Source organism: Nyctibius grandis, chromosome Z (assembly GCF_013368605.1).
Source record: "Nyctibius grandis isolate bNycGra1 chromosome Z, bNycGra1.pri, whole genome shotgun sequence".
NCBI classification, from domain to species: Eukaryota; Metazoa; Chordata; class Aves; order Nyctibiiformes; family Nyctibiidae; genus Nyctibius; species Nyctibius grandis.
In genome coordinates this window covers 31,659,311-31,676,428 of record NC_090695.1, presented here as the reverse complement: position 1 = coordinate 31,676,428, position 17,118 = coordinate 31,659,311, and the positions used below count along the sequence as shown (strand labels likewise).

Sequence of the window (17,118 nt, the reverse complement as noted above, 5' to 3'; positions counted from 1 at the left end):
TTTTTTTCTGTAAGCTTTCAAGTTGATAATCTAAATACCTACTAGTTTGTGCAGTGACAAATATCCTCCTGCTTTCTGGCATAAAGAATAAAAGCACCTAGCTCAAAATTTAGCATTCCTTAAAATTCTATCCCAAACATCTTCCCCTAAAGAGGTCTAACATTTTCAACATGAAATTTCATATTTGCTTGAGTTTCTGTTCGAGTTATTCCCAATGGAGATGAGAAGGCTTAACAGGCTTTAGGTGTGTTACAATGTTAGGCACCACAAACAATACTCCTCTCACTTTTATCTTGCCTGAGAAACTTGATTGATAGGCTCTGTTTAAAAATACTTACAGGGTTAAGCAGCAGTACTTATTTCTTTTCAAAAGATGGGAAGTGAAGAGAAAGTAGTACTAAACCAGGTTTTTTTCAGTCTTATATTTTATTGGTTACAAATTTTTTTTTATTTGGCTGAAAAGAACATGGGCCTACATCACAACTGCTTAATTTTTTAAGCCCTTATATTTCCTTCATGTTTTGATGAACAGTGGATTTCCTTTAAAAAAATGTGAGTTAGTAATCCTGTTGATTTCAGTTAGAATCCACTAAACTAAAATCAGAGTAAACTTTCGTGCTCAATTAATGCTGCATACTAGTAAACTTACATAGCAGTGTTGTCTTATGGTCACATGAATTTGGTGTTTTGTTTTATTTTCTAGTTCTAGGAGACTATATATTATATGCACGTTTAAAGCTATAAAATTCTTAAGACATGTTAGAATTTGCCCTTTTTTTCTTCCCACAGCAATAGAAAGAAAAGCAAACTTCGAATGAATATCTAGCCAACTGCAGTGTGTATTAGTGTTGAGAAGAACTTATTTTGTAATACATATCTCTTGGTTTTGTAGCATTTGATACGTAGCAGTGGGAAACTAATCCTTCTTGACAAGCTACTGATTCGTCTGCGAGAACGTGGCAACAGAGTTCTGATTTTCTCACAGATGGTGAGGATGCTGGACATCCTAGCAGAATATTTGAAGTATCGTCAGTTTCCCTTTCAGGTAAGAATCTTGGTGGTAGTAACCAAGAAGCTTTGATCTTGAATATAAGAAAAATCTTTTCTTTACTCTGAGGGTGACAAGAGCACTAGAACGAGTTGCCCAGAGGTTATGGAATCTCCATCCTCAGTGACATTCAGAAGCCACCTGGACATGACTTTGGGCATCCGGCTTTAGCTGTCCTCGCCTGAGTAGGGGAGTTAAAGAAGATGACCTCCAGAGGTCCCTTCCTACCTCAACTGTTTTGTGATTGTTATCTTTACCACTTTGCTTAAGAAAAGATAAAACAAAAAGTGTTCTTTTTCTAGAAGGACTGGCACTTGCTATATGCTAAATAGTATTTTGAAATTAAACTAATGAATTAAAAAATTACATGAAGTGTTGCATTACTTTTTTTTCCCTTCACATAACAGTTTTGGCAGTTGAAAATTCAGGTTGCTCTGGTTTTGAATATAGTATAAGAATTACTTTTTAACTGTAGTATTCAATCTCTTTAGAGACTTGATGGATCAATAAAAGGGGAATTGAGGAAACAAGCACTGGATCATTTTAATGCAGAAGGGTCAGAGGTATGGTCTTTTTTTCCTAAGGAATCTGTTTTATATTTTCCCATGAAATACAAAAAACGTTGCATAAAAAATTAAGGCTGAGAAAAGTGAGGAATATATCACTAAGGCTGAAATTTCATTGTTATTGGTTTATAAGATGTTATTGGTTTATAAGGTTGTTATTGGACTATAAGGTTTACATCTACTAATTTTTTTCTCTAAGAAGAGGTTAAGTAGAAAACACATAACTTACGAAAATGGTATGTAATCAGTTGTGTAGCTGTAATTTTTTTTCTAATGCTCTTTATCAAAGTAATTTTAATTACTATGTAAATGTTGCAGAAATTTAACCTCAGCCTTGTTGCTTAACCCAACTGAACTTAACCCAACAATGTTTACAAGAACATTGAACTTACACAAGCAGTTAGCGTCAAAAACATCCTTTGGCAATGGGCAGAACTAACGTGTATATCCTTGCATGAACAACCATCTTTAATTGTTTCAAATCTGGCTTCTGTTATCTTTCTTTGTTGCCATCTATTTACTTGCCCTGGAAGAAATAGTGAAGAACTGATTTCTAGCCATTCTTTGTGATCAACCGGTAAATATATAGGTGTCCTGCAGATTCTTTCTTTTCTGAGTTGAAAGATTTGCAGCTTATTTAGCATTCCTAATAGCAAGCCATTCCATACCTTTGATCAGCTTAAATCTTTTGTCCTACACTGGCAGATTTAGTGGAGGGGAGGTTGTTTTTGTTTTGGTTTGGTTTTTTAAATCAGTAATTGGAGGATAGCATTTGTCAGTTGCTGCTGAGCTTGTTTCTGCTATGATGGAGGGGGAAGGACTTAAGTCCGTAATGTAAACTTCAGATATTTGTTAAATACAGAAGTTAATTCTGTTTCAAATTTCTAGCATAGATGTTGCTGCCTTTTTCTGAAATCTTTGCAGTTACACTGTAGATTTTTTGAGATGAAGAGGAATTTAAACTTCATGCATTTCAAAAATCGAGGCAAACTGTGCATTTGTGCAGCAACAAAATTATGTTCTCAGTTTTGTTTTTTATTTCTTTTTCCAGTGTTTGCTTTATACTTAAAGAAACTTTAACTGTAGAACAGTTACAGAATTGGTAGTATATGATTTTGTAGTCTGTGCCACAGACTGCATAAACAAGTGTCATATTGGTTCCTTTTAAGAATATTACAACTCTTGTATATAAAACTATTTCTTATTATTTCAGGACTTCTGCTTTTTACTGTCTACTAGAGCTGGAGGATTAGGTATCAACTTGGCATCTGCTGACACTGTAGTTATATTTGATTCTGACTGGAATCCACAGAACGATCTGCAAGCACAGGCTAGAGCACATAGGATTGGACAGAAGAAACAGGTATGCACATTCAGCTTTAAGCTCCAAATCTGAAGGAGGGTTCTGTACAGTAGCTGTCCACTCTGCACCATTCAGTCTGCATGAATTTTTAAGAATAACTAATACTTGTTGCATATGTCCAAAAATATTAGTAATGCTCATTTAACTTTCTTTTTTTTTAAATCTCCCTATATGGACAAATAATATGGCAGCTATGGTATATGGATAGGAGAGGCAGAAGAGTTGTGGACTTCCTCTGTCCCACATTCATTGGCATCATGTCATTCTAGAAAATAACTGCTACATCAGGCACATCCCCCTTGCTTAAATGTTCCTTCATTCTCTTCAGGTTTCTTTCTTGCAGAAGACATACAGTAGTAATTAGAAGTATGACAGTTTGCCTGTGGCAATGCTTGTGCCAAATCACTGAAGTTTAAAAAAGACAGGTCTAAGAGTTTACTTCTCTTTTTTTTTTTTCAAAACACTTATGTAAAGACTGTGGTAACGTGATTGAACTAGTATTTCATATTTGAAACTAACCAGTACACTCAGAAGATACATAGTGAAGACTGAGATTTCTCCTTGTTGCTTACTTTTTTTAAAATGTACATAGGTTAATATTTATCGGCTAGTCACAAAAGGATCAGTAGAAGAAGATATTCTTGAAAGAGCCAAGAAGAAGATGGTGTTAGATCATTTAGTAATTCAGAGAATGGACACTACAGGGAAAACTGTACTACATACAGGCTCTACTCCTTCAAGGTATAGTTGTATTTATTTACATATTAATTTACCCTTAAGTATATTTGACAAGTAAGTAAAAATGTAAGTTATTTTACTACATTAATGAAAGGCAAAATTAGGTTAAATAAGTAATGATGCAAAGTATATTGTCTTTGTAGATTTTTATTTGCATATTAAATATATGTATAAAATATATAGTTTTTAGTTAACAGTAAAAAGAAAGCTTAATTGACTCATGATTATAGAGAACTTTTTCAAGTTACTAAGATAAAATGATTTTCCTGAAACATCCTTTATTTCAGCTCAACACCTTTTAATAAGGAGGAGTTATCAGCAATTTTGAAGTTTGGTGCTGAGGAACTTTTTAAAGAACCTGAAGGGGAAGAACAGGAGCCCCAGGTAAGTAGTGTTTCTGGCTAGATAGATAAAACAACCAAAAATATATATGAATTATTTCATTGTAAAGAGAAACAACTTCTTTTTTTAGGAAATGGATATAGATGAAATCTTGAAGAGGGCTGAAACTCGGGAAAATGAGCCAGGTCCATTAACTGTAGGAGATGAGTTGCTTTCACAGTTCAAGGTATTGCTTTATCAGTTAAACATAAATTGTGTGCAAAAAAAAAATGCAGAGCACGATGTATTTGTTCAGATCAGCAGATCATTAAATAGCTCTCCTGACCGTTCATTTGCAACATATTTCGATTTCTACAGTGTATTAATGTTTGGTTAGTTTTATATTATTATCGTTTCACATTAACTCAGACATGCAAATGTCATTAGCCCTATTTTGAAGGAAGTTAAACAATTATACAGCTAGCAGGGAGGTGTTTCATTAGCCATCTGTATTAGTCAACTTTTAAAAGAAGAAAAAGACTCTCATCTTTTCTCATCTTAGCCCATGTTGCTTGGAGTCTGTGTTTCATAAATGAATAAACATAGTTTCATTAGAGACAGTGTTTCCTGAAGCATTTTGTATGTATAAATTTTATATAAATTATAAGACAATAGCATATATAGAAATACATAAAATATATAAATGCATATAATAGACCATCTAGAATTTTGTTTTCCTAAAATATTAGTTGCTCAGTCTTTTTCAAATACAGTCATGTATTGATTTGATGTATATTCTGATATACAAGGTGGCCAACTTTTCCAATATGGATGAAGATGACATTGAGTTGGAACCAGAAAGAAATTCAAGAAATTGGGAAGAAATCATTCCGGAAGTCCAGCGGCGAAGAATAGAAGAGGAGGAAAGACAAAAAGAACTTGAAGAAATATACATGCTCCCAAGGATGAGAAACTGTGCAAAACAGGTGTCTCTTGGTTCTGACTGGCTTGTGTTGCTGTTCGTTTAGTTTGTTTGCTGGTGGTTGTTGTTGGGTTTTGCGGTTGGTGGGGTTTTTTTGTTTCCTTTTCTGAGCACATATTTTTGACAGGCTATGTAAAACTTTACATATGTTTGTTAATCATGTAGCTTTGAACTACTTATTTTGAAATTCCAGATCAGCTTTAATGGAAGTGAAGGGAGGCGCAGTAGGAGCAGAAGATACTCTGGATCTGATAGTGACTCCATCTCAGAAAGAAAACGGCCAAAAAAACGTGGAAGACCACGAACTATTCCTCGAGAAAATATTAAAGGATTTAGTGATGCAGAGATCAGGCGGTAAGATACAGGGGAACATGCATTTTTAAAGGGACAAGACAGATTTTTTTATTATTATTATTATTATTATTGAGCTTGAAAGTACAGAACGCAGTTTATTTTTCCAGAATTTATGTGAAATTTTTTTTATTCTAGGCATTTAATGTTTTACCCTGTGTACTTTGTGGTACTGACATAGTGAACTGTCATGGCAAGAATTTGAACCCATCTTAATGAGGGACAAAACTAGGTTTGAAAAATTCTCTTGGTTTAAATTTGTTAATTCCTGCAACTCATGAAGACGCTGATTTCAAAAACCAGTTGTTACAATGGGTGAGCTTTAAACATACAAGCAAAATAATCTGCTTCCCATCATTTTATCTAAAAACTGCAGTGCTGAAAGAATATGTAAATCTTTTTGGTGACAACTACAAAAATTTGCGTGGATTTTGTTTTCTTTTTAAATTTCTTGCCACTAATTGAATTAATGTTATATCATGCTTTTTTAAACTAAAAAAAGATAAAATCCTATTTGAATCTTCTACAGCAGGTCCCTTCAATATTTGATGGAGGAATTGTTTTACCTTTTTGGGTTTGTGAGATTTTGCTTTGCTTCTGAAATCTAAGTATGTGTGTTTCTTTAAAATGCTGTAAAGCTTTCAAAATCCTTTTGGTTAGAGAAATGCTTTAAAGATTCTTTTTGTGTTTCCATTTCATCTTAACACCACAGTGAACTGGTACTTTTTTCAAGGCTATTCTTGTGTTTGCATAAGCAATTTGAGGCCTTGATTGTTGAGGAAATTTTCTTTCTTTTTTTTTTAAATTATTTTTATTTATTTTATTTTTATTTCATTTCATTTCTATCCCGGATATCTCCGGTTTCTTTCCATCACTTACACATTCCTACAGAGAGTATCTTTCATGTCATTTTTTCAGAAATCTTCAAATAACCTGTTGCAGATTGCTCCTTTTACTATATGAGGCATAACATAATGTCTGAAATCTCTATTTACTGTAAATTTACATTAAATTTTTATGATAAGACACATCCAGCTGCTGAATCTTCTGTCCTGTGAAATTAATAAAGCAATTTCTGAAATAAATTGTACCTTCTATTGTTTTACTTACTTCAGTTCTTAAACCAATAAAATTCTGACTTTGTTTGGGTTATCTGGGTATACGAAGCTGCCCTACTCTCTCTACTTTTTTTTCATTGTCCATATAGCATTATACTAAGATTAGTAATTGTATTAATACAATTTTAAGACCAATGTTGTTAAGTTACGCATACATTTAAGTGGCAAAATTATTTTCTGTTACTAGGTTTATCAAGAGTTACAAGAAATTTGGTGGCCCTCTTGAAAGGTAAATGTGTTTGATTATTTGTTGTGTAGCAACTTGGAACCTCGTTTTTGTGCAAATTAGAGCAATATGCCAAGAAATCGTAGGCTGAAGAGAAAATACAGAGTCTAGTCTTTTGCCTTGACTATAACATGACTTTAGCTTAATATTTTCCCTTCCTTCGTGTATGGTATGTATGCAAACAGCCATACAACAAACCTTTCAATTTGCAGGAGTACTTACTCCCTTTCTTTATACTTTACATGCTGTCTTAATCTTCATTGGTGATAATAATTCAGTTGTCTAGTTCAATACCCTGTTGAAAGCCAATTGGTTTATCCACTGTGACTATCAAAGTTAGTTTTGCATTTTTCTTATTGTCAGTTCTTATTTTTAAGCTTGCTTTCTTATTCCATATTTTAAGAAAAACTTCCCATCCTTATTTTCCTTGAAAATATTTGTAGTCGTTATGAACATACTGTATATAATGATTCTTTTTTTTTTTTTAAAGATGTGTAAAGTAATTTAACTCAAAACTGTAGGGTTAGGGTCGTTTACAGTTTCTGTTGTATTGTCCTCTGATACATTAATCACTTTTTTTTTTTCTTGGATCAAAATTGTACTCAGCATAGCAAGTGCAGATGACTGGTAACTCACATGACCATTTCTCTAGTTTCAAAGTCTGAAGGAGTCATTCACAATTACTAAAGTTTCAGAGCTATAAAAATGTGTATTTGTTTTATTACAGGTTAGATGCTGTAGCTAGAGATGCTGAGCTAGTTGATAAATCAGAGACAGATCTTAGACGTTTGGGAGAGCTTGTACATAATGGATGTATTAAAGCTTTAAAGGACAATTCATCTGGACAAGAAAGAGCAGGTACAATGTGTTCAGGGGACTTGGGGGGCAATAAAATGTCAAGTATGAATTATTCTTACACTCTGATCATAACAGAAAACAGTTTTGTTGGGGGAAAATATAAAAAAAAAATGTTAGCATGCTGGGTGATTTTAAAAAAGCGTTATACTTTTTTTTTTCCCCTTTCTGTGTATGAATTGTTATTGGAAAATGCAGTATGTTTTTGCTTTACTGTAAAATTTAATCTATTATTATCTGGAAGACCTTATGATTCTGGAGCTTAATTCAAGCTTTTGGTAAGAAAAAGGCATTTGGTATAATTGAAAAGTTGCTGCTGTAGCATCAAACTTTTTTTTTTGTATTTACATTTTTCTGTATGATATTTGTAAAAGTGAATATTTCAATAGCTTTGTCATTTATTTTGAGGAGGTAGACTTGGGAAAGTTAAAGGCCCAACATTCCGAATCTCAGGAGTGCAGGTGAATGCAAAGCTAGTCATCTCTCATGAAGAAGAGCTGGCACCATTGCACAAATCCATTCCTTCAGATCCAGAAGAAAGAAAAAGGTATTGATTTTATTTTTTTTCTTTTTTTAAGGCAAGTTATTCAAGTTTTATTAGCTGTTTCAGACAACTTTGACTCAAAGCACACTGTAACAGCATTGTCCCTCTGTTCCCTGTAAGGACTGGCAGCAGTAATCTGCTCCACATCTTTGCCATAGAAGCCAGTACCAGCTTTGGCCTTTCAGTTATATTCACTGGGAACTGTGTTTGGTTATTAGTAATAACCAGGACTAGAATTCAGGCTTGTTGAGGAGCTGCTTTATGTGTCATGTCTGCTTGAGGGGAAAGCAGTATCTGTCAAAGCGTGGCAGTAGTAATTTCTGCCCTCTAAACTTCTTCCCTTGCCACCTTGTGTATCACAATCCCTAAATGATCCACTTAGCTAGCAGTTATACTTACATGATGGTTTATGCTTTTATTCATGGTTAGCCAATTCTGATGCAGCTCATGGACACAGACTGATGTCTGTTATTCTTCATATTTTAGTCTTGATCAGCTTTAAAACACATTTCAGTGCTGATTTGTTAAGAAAATATAACAATAATTATTTGGATTAATTTCCTAAATAATACCAGCTTCTTAGCAGAGAAAATAAATCTAGTTACATCACTTTTAGTATGTTCCCTTCCCTCTTGCTAATCTTCAGAAGTAAAAATCCCTTATTTGTCTTTTTAATTTATTTCTGCTAGATATGTCATCCCATGCCACACCAAGGCTGCTCATTTTGATATAGATTGGGGTAAGGAAGATGATTCCAATCTGTTAATAGGCATCTATGAATATGGTTATGGCAGCTGGGAAATGATAAAAATGGATCCTGATCTTAGTTTGACACAGAAGGTATGTCATCTACAATATTTCATCAAGGAGTCTTTGTTTAGGTAATAATGCTACTAAGAACAGTTAATGAAAGAGCTTATTTTATGATAACTGAAACTGCAGAGACATTATACGTTGGTTGTACTTCTCAGTATCCTTCTTGTGGTATATTATTAGATTTTAAAGTCGTATTTGGTTGAAGTATGCCTTCTTGCAGCCAATTATGTTGCCGTATTTCCATGTAGTTGGACGTCTGTTATTTGAATTTTTCTTTTCAGTCTTTTCCTTCTCTATTTTAGATGTTCTAGTTTTGTCCATTTTGTGTTCACAGAATCACAGAATGTTAGGGATTGGAAGGGACCTCGAAAGATCATCTAGTCCAATCCCCCTGCCGGAGCAGGATTACCTAGATCATATCACACAGGAACACGTCCAGGCGGGTTTTGAATGTCTCCAGAGAAGGAGACTCCACAACCTCTCTGGGCAGCCTGTTCCAGTGTTCGGTTACCCTCACCGTAAAGAAGTTTTTCCTCATATTTATGTGGAACCTCCTGTGTTCCAGCTTGCACCCATTGCCCCTTGTCCTGTCAAGGGATGTCACTGAGAAGAGCCTGGCTCCATCCTCATGACACTTGCCCATTACATATTTATAACTGTGGCGGGCGGCAAGGAAGGCACAGACTCTGAGATCGAGGATGCAAGGGCCTGAAGCCGAAAGGCCTAAAGCTTTTTATTGTTATGCTACTACCCTATTTAACTGCTACAATGCAGGAGCCAGACTAGGCAGTTCAAGATAACATCAACATTCACACGCTAAGCACTCATCACCCATCCTGGGAAGAGCCCACAGTGTCCTGGGCTCAAAACATCAACAACCATTCCTTGTTTTCAGCTCTGTGTTCAGAACTGACCTTCAACACATGTTTACTTCTTTCATGCCTCAAAAAGCCCTGTGAACTGGTCTCGGCTCCTTTATCTTAGAAGCAAGCAAGAACTATTCTCAGTGCAGTGTTCCCAAGCAAATCTTAAGCTCCCCAAGTAAAGCACAGCTCTTTGCAGGCTGAGGGTCTTCCACATTTCCCCCTTTTTTGTTTATTCGATGACAAGGGTGGTCATGATGTGGGCTTCGGCTTTTCAGAGTCCTCTGATTGCAGACCAGGTAAAGTGAAGAACTTGCAAACCGAGAGATCTCTGAAGCAGCACTCGGGGCAAAGGCACACAAGCAGGGATGCAGGCACCGCGGAGTTCAGTTCCTGCTAGAGAGAGAGTGAGAGAGATTCCGGGCCTGCTGCCTTCGCCTGTATATTAGGGATTTCTGTCAGGTGGCAGTTTTCCACTGTGCTTTGATCTTTCTCACAGCAGGGCAGGAATCTCAGGCATAAACAATTAGGTGCCCTTGAGTCTTATCACAGGCCTATGTTATCTGAATGAAGATGCTCTACTTGTCCAGCACACAAGACTAAATAACAGTAGTTTGATATACGTGTTTTTTGACATCCCAGGTGCAAGTCACTTGAGCGTGTTTACAGTCCTGCTCGCCAATCTTCTGTTATATTCCCACATTCTACCCCCTCGCTCAAGAGACTGCATCTCCTGCGGAATGCAAAGCTGGACGTGTACATTTGGCTTGTGGAGTGTAGAGCAGAGTAATCTACAGAGGCACGCAATAAATACATATAGAAAAAGGAATAAACATAGATATCTATACAATAATGCTGTAGCATCACTAATTACAAAGAAGGGCCAAAGATAGACAAGACTGTGAACAACATCCCTGTAGTGTCCAAATTTACTTGATTCACATGCTCTAGAAGAGATAACTGCTGTGAGAATCAAAACAGTATCTTCTCCTCAGAGCCACCTGCATGTGTCAACAGAAAGGCCTTAACCACGCTTGCGTGGAAGTGAAGTCACACAGCAGACAGCGCAACTATGGGGGGACCACGACCACCAGAGACCACCCAAGACCTCTCGCAGCATGCTACTTGCATGCTCATCCAGTCATTTCAGCATTTCCCAAGTAATACCTGGTGTCGGGTTGACTGTTCTACATCGCTTGCGTGGTCCCTGTACTTTTAGTGTCTGCATTTCTGGTACCGGGTTCTGGTTGTGGTTTCTCCAGCTCATGGTATGGCTTCATGCATCTCGCAGGTAGCCAACGAGGACGTGTTGGGAGTAAAACACAAGCATATCCCCTCCCCCATGTCAACAATTCTACTGGTCCACGCCAGTCAGTTGGGCCTGGCAGATCTTTATACCAAACCTTAGGATTTTGTGTAAAGGGAACTTTACCCTGAAAATGTCGTTCCACTGCCGTGGTATCTAATCGACATGATGACTGATTTAGAAAATTTAAAGTGAACACAGCCATATCTAATTGTTCTTGAGGAGCTGTGGCTACACTCCCCCTTTTTTGTTTTTGCAACATGTGTTTCAAGTTTTGATGTGTCCGTTCAATTATGGCTTGTCCGGTGGGCATGTGCGGGATACCTGTAACGTGAGACACACCCCACTGTTGTAGGAATAAGACTGCTGCTTGAGATAGATAGGCGGGACCATTGTCTGTTTTTATTTGTTTAGGGAGGCCCATAAGTGCAAAGCACCTTGTCCAATGTTTCTTAACATCCTGAGTCCGTTCCCCTGTAGCTGCAGAAGCAACAACATAACCAGAAAAGGTATCCACAGTAACATGAACATACTTTTGCCTGCCAAAAGGTGGATAATGTGTAACATCTGTTTGCCAAATTTCATTAGCCTTAACTAATGATGGTGTGTAAACACCATCATGATAAGTTGCAGTATTATATAGTTGACAATCGTTACGTGCCCGAATAATATCACGAGCCTGCGTTTTTGTCAGAGCAAATTCTTTCTGAAAACTGCGAGCATTTTGATGGAAAAAGGAGTGAGATAATTGTGCACGTTGAAATCGTTGAGTAAGGGAGGATGATGTTATGGGCAAAACAGTGTACTTATCAGCTACTGCATTCCCTTCTACCAGAGGTCCTGGCAAGCGAGTGTGAGAGAACAATAAAGCAAGGATGCTGTCGTTGCTGAAGCAGAGTTGCAATAGCAAGGAAAGGTTTATACAGCTCTTTATTGCTAATTTCTTTGATAAATGCAGCTTCTAAGCGGTTAATAGCGCCAACAGCATATAGTGAATCTGATACAATATTAATAGGTTTGCTTGCAAACAATGTCAGAGCTAAATGTATTGCAGACAATTCAACAATCTGGGTGGACACTTGCACAGTAACTGATGTGTGTTGCCATTGTGCCTTTTCTTTCCAGGCCACTATGGCCTTCTTTGTTTTACCTGAGCCGTCTGTAAAAACCGTTTTTGCATTTGGTATAGGGTGAGGCACTATCACTCTCTGTGGTTGTAAACAGAGGGAAGGTAAGGCTTGCAAGATTTTATTCTGTGGCAAAGTAAAATGGATATCATTCAAATAATCAGCCAGAGCAGCCTGAAATTCAAGGCTGTCCCTCATCAGAGTAATGTGCGTTTCCTTATGAAAGGGTAGGTAAATAATGTCAGGATCTCTACCTGTCAGCTGCTGTATCCTGAACCGTCCTTTCTGAATCACCATAATGACCATCTCCAAAGGAGTCGTAATTGTTTTTGTAAAGGTGTGTGATAAGAAAATCCATTCCAGGGTAACTAATTGCTGTGATTCTGTCAATTGAGCAAATAGCCCATAAGGCTGGAATTTCGTGTGAATCACAAAAAATAGAAGAGGCAAATGTAAGATTATACGTCCTGCTTGAGAAGTTGTAAGTTTTTGAATTACCAATGCCAATTCCTGTTTTGCTTTGTCAGAAAGAATTCGAGGCGAAGTTAAATCTGAATCCCCCTTCAAGGTGTTAAACAGGGTACTTAAATCTTCAGTAGAAATACCCAGCACAGGATGAATCCAATTAATTGTCCCTAGTAGTTGCTGCAAATCATTTAATGTAGAGAGACTGTTTACCAATCGAAGTTGTTGTGGCCGTAAGGTTCTGGTAAACAGTACCCATCCCAAATACTTCCAGGGCGGTTCTGTTTGTATTTTTTCTGGGGAAATATGAAGCCCAAATTGTTGTAAAGAGTCTTTTAGATGATTTACAGTTTTCATCAGTTCTGTCTGTGTCAAAGCTGCAACGAGAATGCCATCCATATAATGGTAAATAAGAGACTGTTTAAAAATACTTCGAGTCGGCTGTATTGCAGCAGAGACCACTAACTGACAAATTGTGGGACTGTTCATCATGCCCTGTGGGAGAACCGTCCATTGGTACCTTTTCATAGGTGCCTGATTATTAATCGAAAGTACAGAGAAAGCAAAATGTGGCTGATCGTCAGGATGGAGAGGTATAGTAAAAAAGCAGTCCTTCAAATCAATTATATATAACTGCTAGTCAGAAGGGATCATTGCTGGACTAGGTGTACCTGGCTGTAAAGCTCCCATAGGCTGCATTACTGCATTGACAGCTCTAAGATCCTGCAGTAATCGCCATTTACCAGATTTCTTTGGTATCACAAATACAGGGGTATTCCAAGGACTAGTTGAGGGTACGATATGTCCAGCCCTTAATTGTTCGTTTACTAATTCCTCTGCCTGTTTTTGTTTCTCCCCGTTAAGGGGCCACTGATTTACCCAAACCGGTTTTGTTGTTAGCCAAGTCAGTTTGAGCCGGGGTAAGAGATCAGTGACCCTTGGGTTAAATGCGCCATCATAGCTGACAATACAATTCCCCACTGAGCTAAAAGATCACGTCCCCACAATGTAAAAGGAACAGAAAGAACAAAAGGAACTAAGGTTGCTGTTTTTCCTTCAGGGCCCACCACACACAGAGTACGTGCACTTTGCAATGGAATTTGCAACCCTCCTACTCCATTCAAAGCAGCAGCTACTTGTTTAAGAGGCCAATCTGACGGCCAGTCATTTTTGCTGATGATGGACACGTCTGCTCCAGTATCTAACAGACCTGTGAATAACCGTCCATCAATTTTTATTGTGAGCATAGGCCGATCATTAGTTACCTTTTGATTCCACAACACCTGTGGTGTGTTAGTACTGCCAAATCCTCCTGTGCTGTGTGGATGTGGATTAGCTACCGGCACAGTATATGGTATCAATAGCAACTGCGCCACACACTGACCGTTAGGTATAAAACAAGGTGGTTCTGATGTCTACAACATGATTTTAATTTGGCCCATATAGTCTGAATCAGTAACTCCTGGTATGACAAATATATTTTGCTTTCCCACAGAAGAACGACCAAAACTTAATCCTACCAGTCCCGAAGGGAGAGGCCCATATACATTGGTATCTAGGATCTTAGTCCTTTTATCATTCAATTCTGTATCGGTGGCTGAGGCCAGATCCAACCCGGTGCTGCCGGCTGTGCTGGCAACGAGTTCTGAGACTGTCTGTTTATCGGATTCTCGGACTGTGCATGTGCACAACAGACCCTGTTGTATTGAGGGGCACCGGGCCTCGTGCCCCTCCTCCAGTTTCCCTGCGTGGGGTTTCCATCCTTATCAAACCTTGATCGACACTGATTGCTCCAATGATAGCCCTTTTCACACTTAGGACATAATCCTCTGGGTGTTCTGAGTCTGTTTGATCCTTTCTGCTCATCTTTTTTCTTTACTGTCAGCTTTGGGCAGTTCTTTCTAATATGCCCCATTTGATTACACTCAAAACATTTCATTTCTGCCTGTCCCACAACGAGTTGCTGAGCCAAGGCACTTGCAAGTAAAGTAGCTTTATGCTCTTCAGAACCCACATTCTGACAAGCTTTAATAAATTCTGCTATACTTTTGTAAGAGTTTTTTAGAGGGCCCAAAATTCTCTGACAATCTGCATTTGCATTTTCATAAGCCAATTGTAATAACAGCGTTTCTACTGTATTTTCATCATCAATCTGCCTGCTCAATGCTGTTTGTAAACGATCAATAAATGTAACACAGGGTTCTTGAGTTCCTTGCCTGACTGCCGCAAAAGAGGGCTGGCGTTTCCCTGCCTCCGGAACGCGTTTCAGGCACTTTAAAGCCAATGCAGAGATCTGTTGTAAACGCTGCCGAGGTAACCGTGCCTGTACCTCTGGTGTCGCATACTGATTAATTCCCAAATATTCTTGCCTATTTTCCAAAGTGTCTGCAGAAGCAGCCTCCTGGTACTCTGCCAGCCACACTGAATACTGTGCAGGTGTTAAAATCATCCGTAAAAGTGACTTCCAATCATGTGGAGTCATAGTATAGGATTCCCCAATGACTGTTACTAAATTTGAAGTATAGTTACTGTGCAAACCATAGTCTCTCACTGCAGCCCGTACTTCCTTAATCATTTCATAACTAAGGTAGCGATACTCAGGAGAATGATTTGGACGATAGATTACCGGCATCGCCGTCAGCATGGCAAAATCTCCTTTACGAGCAGCTTCCTCTCTACATTTTTCTGCCAGCGTTTTGTATTTCGTTACATGAGACTCTGGTACCTTTTCAGCAAAGCCAATAGGTGGCTTGGTAGACGCAGGATACGGAGGAGCTGTTGGTGTTAACTGTGCTCTGTCCGTAGCCGCTGCCGCTGCTGCTGCTGGCTGCGAGACCCCCCGCGCCGAAGGGACGGCCGCAGCCGTTTCTTTTACTGATGTTAATGGTGGGTATAAATTGGACTGTATGTCTGGATCTGTGAAATCAAGATCGTAAGGATCGTCTGATTCTCCGGAGACTGTTTCATATACAGGCTCCTGTTGCTCCTTCACATCCACTAAGGTGTTAATAGGAGTGGATGCCAGAGATTGCAAATACTCCTCTGCAGGCTGGAGTGCAGAGAGTGCTGTAAAAACAACCCTCCACGTTGCTTCTAAATCCTTTAGAATATCAGACTGCGACGTGTTCCGTTTTTGTATTTCTACCCCCACTTTCGCCCAAATCTTTGCATCGTAAGTCCCTGATACAGGGAACCAGGTACAGTTGTCTTTGATCCATACTAATAACTGCACCAGTTTCGCTAATTGGACCTTATAGCCCTGTTCGCGTAATATACGCTGTAATACCTCAGTGTAGAGCTTATGCTCTTGGGAACTAGCCTGTCCCATGTTTATTGCGATCGCGGAACTCACTGATCCTGGGGACTCTCCGATCCTGGGGACTCTCCGATCCTGGGGACTCTCCGGTCCTGGGGGCTCTCTCTCCGGTCCTGAGGATTCTCCGGTCCTGAGGACTCACTCTCTGGTCCTGGGGACTCACTGTCTGGTCCTGGGGATTCTCCGATCCTGGGGATTCTCCGATCCTGGGGATTCTCCGATCCTGGGGACTCTCAGGTCCTGGGGACTCTCCGGTCCTGGCGCGCGCTAGCCCCTGGCAATCATTCGATCAGAGTCGCCGCTGCTTCTTCCTTAATCTTCAGCCTTGTTCGGGCGCCATTTGCAGCGGGCAGCAAGGAAGGCACAGACTCTGAGATCGAGGATGCAAGGGCCTGAAGCCGAAAGGCCTAAAGCTTTTTATTGTTATGCTACTACCCTATTTAACTGCTACAATGCAAAAGCCAGACTAGGCAGTTCAAGATAACATCAACATTCACACGCTAAGCACTCATCACCCATCCTGGGAAGAGCCCACAGTGTCCTGGGCTCAAAACATCAACAACCATTCTTTGTTTTCAGCTCTGTGTTCAGAACTGACCTTCAACACATGTTTACTTCTTTCATGCCTCAAAAAGCCCTGTGAACTGGTTTCGGCTCCTTTATCTTAGAAGCAAGCAAAAACTGTTCTCAGTGCAGTGTTCCCAAGCAAATCTTATGCTCCCCAAGTAAAGCACAGCTCTTTGCAGGCTGAGGGTCTTCCACATATAACCATTAATGAGGTCACCCCTCAGTCTCCTCTTCTCCAAGCTAAAGAGACCCAGCTCCCTCAGCCTCTCCTCAGAAGGGAGATGTTCCACTCCCTTAATAATCTTCGTGGCTCTCTCTAGCAGTTCCCTGTCCTTCTTGAACTGAGGGGCCCAGAACTGGATACAATATTCCAGATGTGGCCTCACCAGGGCAGAGTAAAGGGGGAGGAGAACCTCTCTTGACCTGCTAACCACACCCCTTCTAATACACCCCAGGATGCCATTGGCCTTCTTGGCCACAAGGGCACACTGCTGGCTCATGGTCATCCTGCTGTCCACTAGGACCCCCAGGTCCCTTTCCCCTACG

General features: G+C 39.1%; 1 protein-coding gene across 3 annotated transcripts in view; it reads left to right on the top strand.

The window, feature by feature from the left end:
• CHD1 (chromodomain helicase DNA binding protein 1) overlaps positions 1–17,118 on the top strand; it is a 72,155-nt gene that overhangs the window by 40,552 nt on the left and 14,485 nt on the right. For 2 of the 3 annotated variants that reach the window (XM_068422277.1, XM_068422274.1), the window contains exons 17-28: positions 893–1,045; positions 1,540–1,611; positions 2,828–2,977; positions 3,570–3,718; positions 4,003–4,099; positions 4,188–4,283; positions 4,846–5,022; positions 5,212–5,372; positions 6,675–6,716; positions 7,441–7,571; positions 7,977–8,115; positions 8,802–8,952. In XM_068422277.1, the coding sequence (XP_068278378.1) occupies positions 893–1,045; positions 1,540–1,611; positions 2,828–2,977; positions 3,570–3,718; positions 4,003–4,099; positions 4,188–4,283; positions 4,846–5,022; positions 5,212–5,372; positions 6,675–6,716; positions 7,441–7,571; positions 7,977–8,115; positions 8,802–8,952 (1,518 nt within the window). The remainder of the gene's footprint in view (positions 1–892; positions 1,046–1,539; positions 1,612–2,827; positions 2,978–3,569; positions 3,719–4,002; positions 4,100–4,187; positions 4,284–4,845; positions 5,023–5,211; positions 5,373–6,674; positions 6,717–7,440; positions 7,572–7,976; positions 8,116–8,801; positions 8,953–17,118) is intronic. The other variant, XM_068422275.1, reaches the window with a different exon arrangement.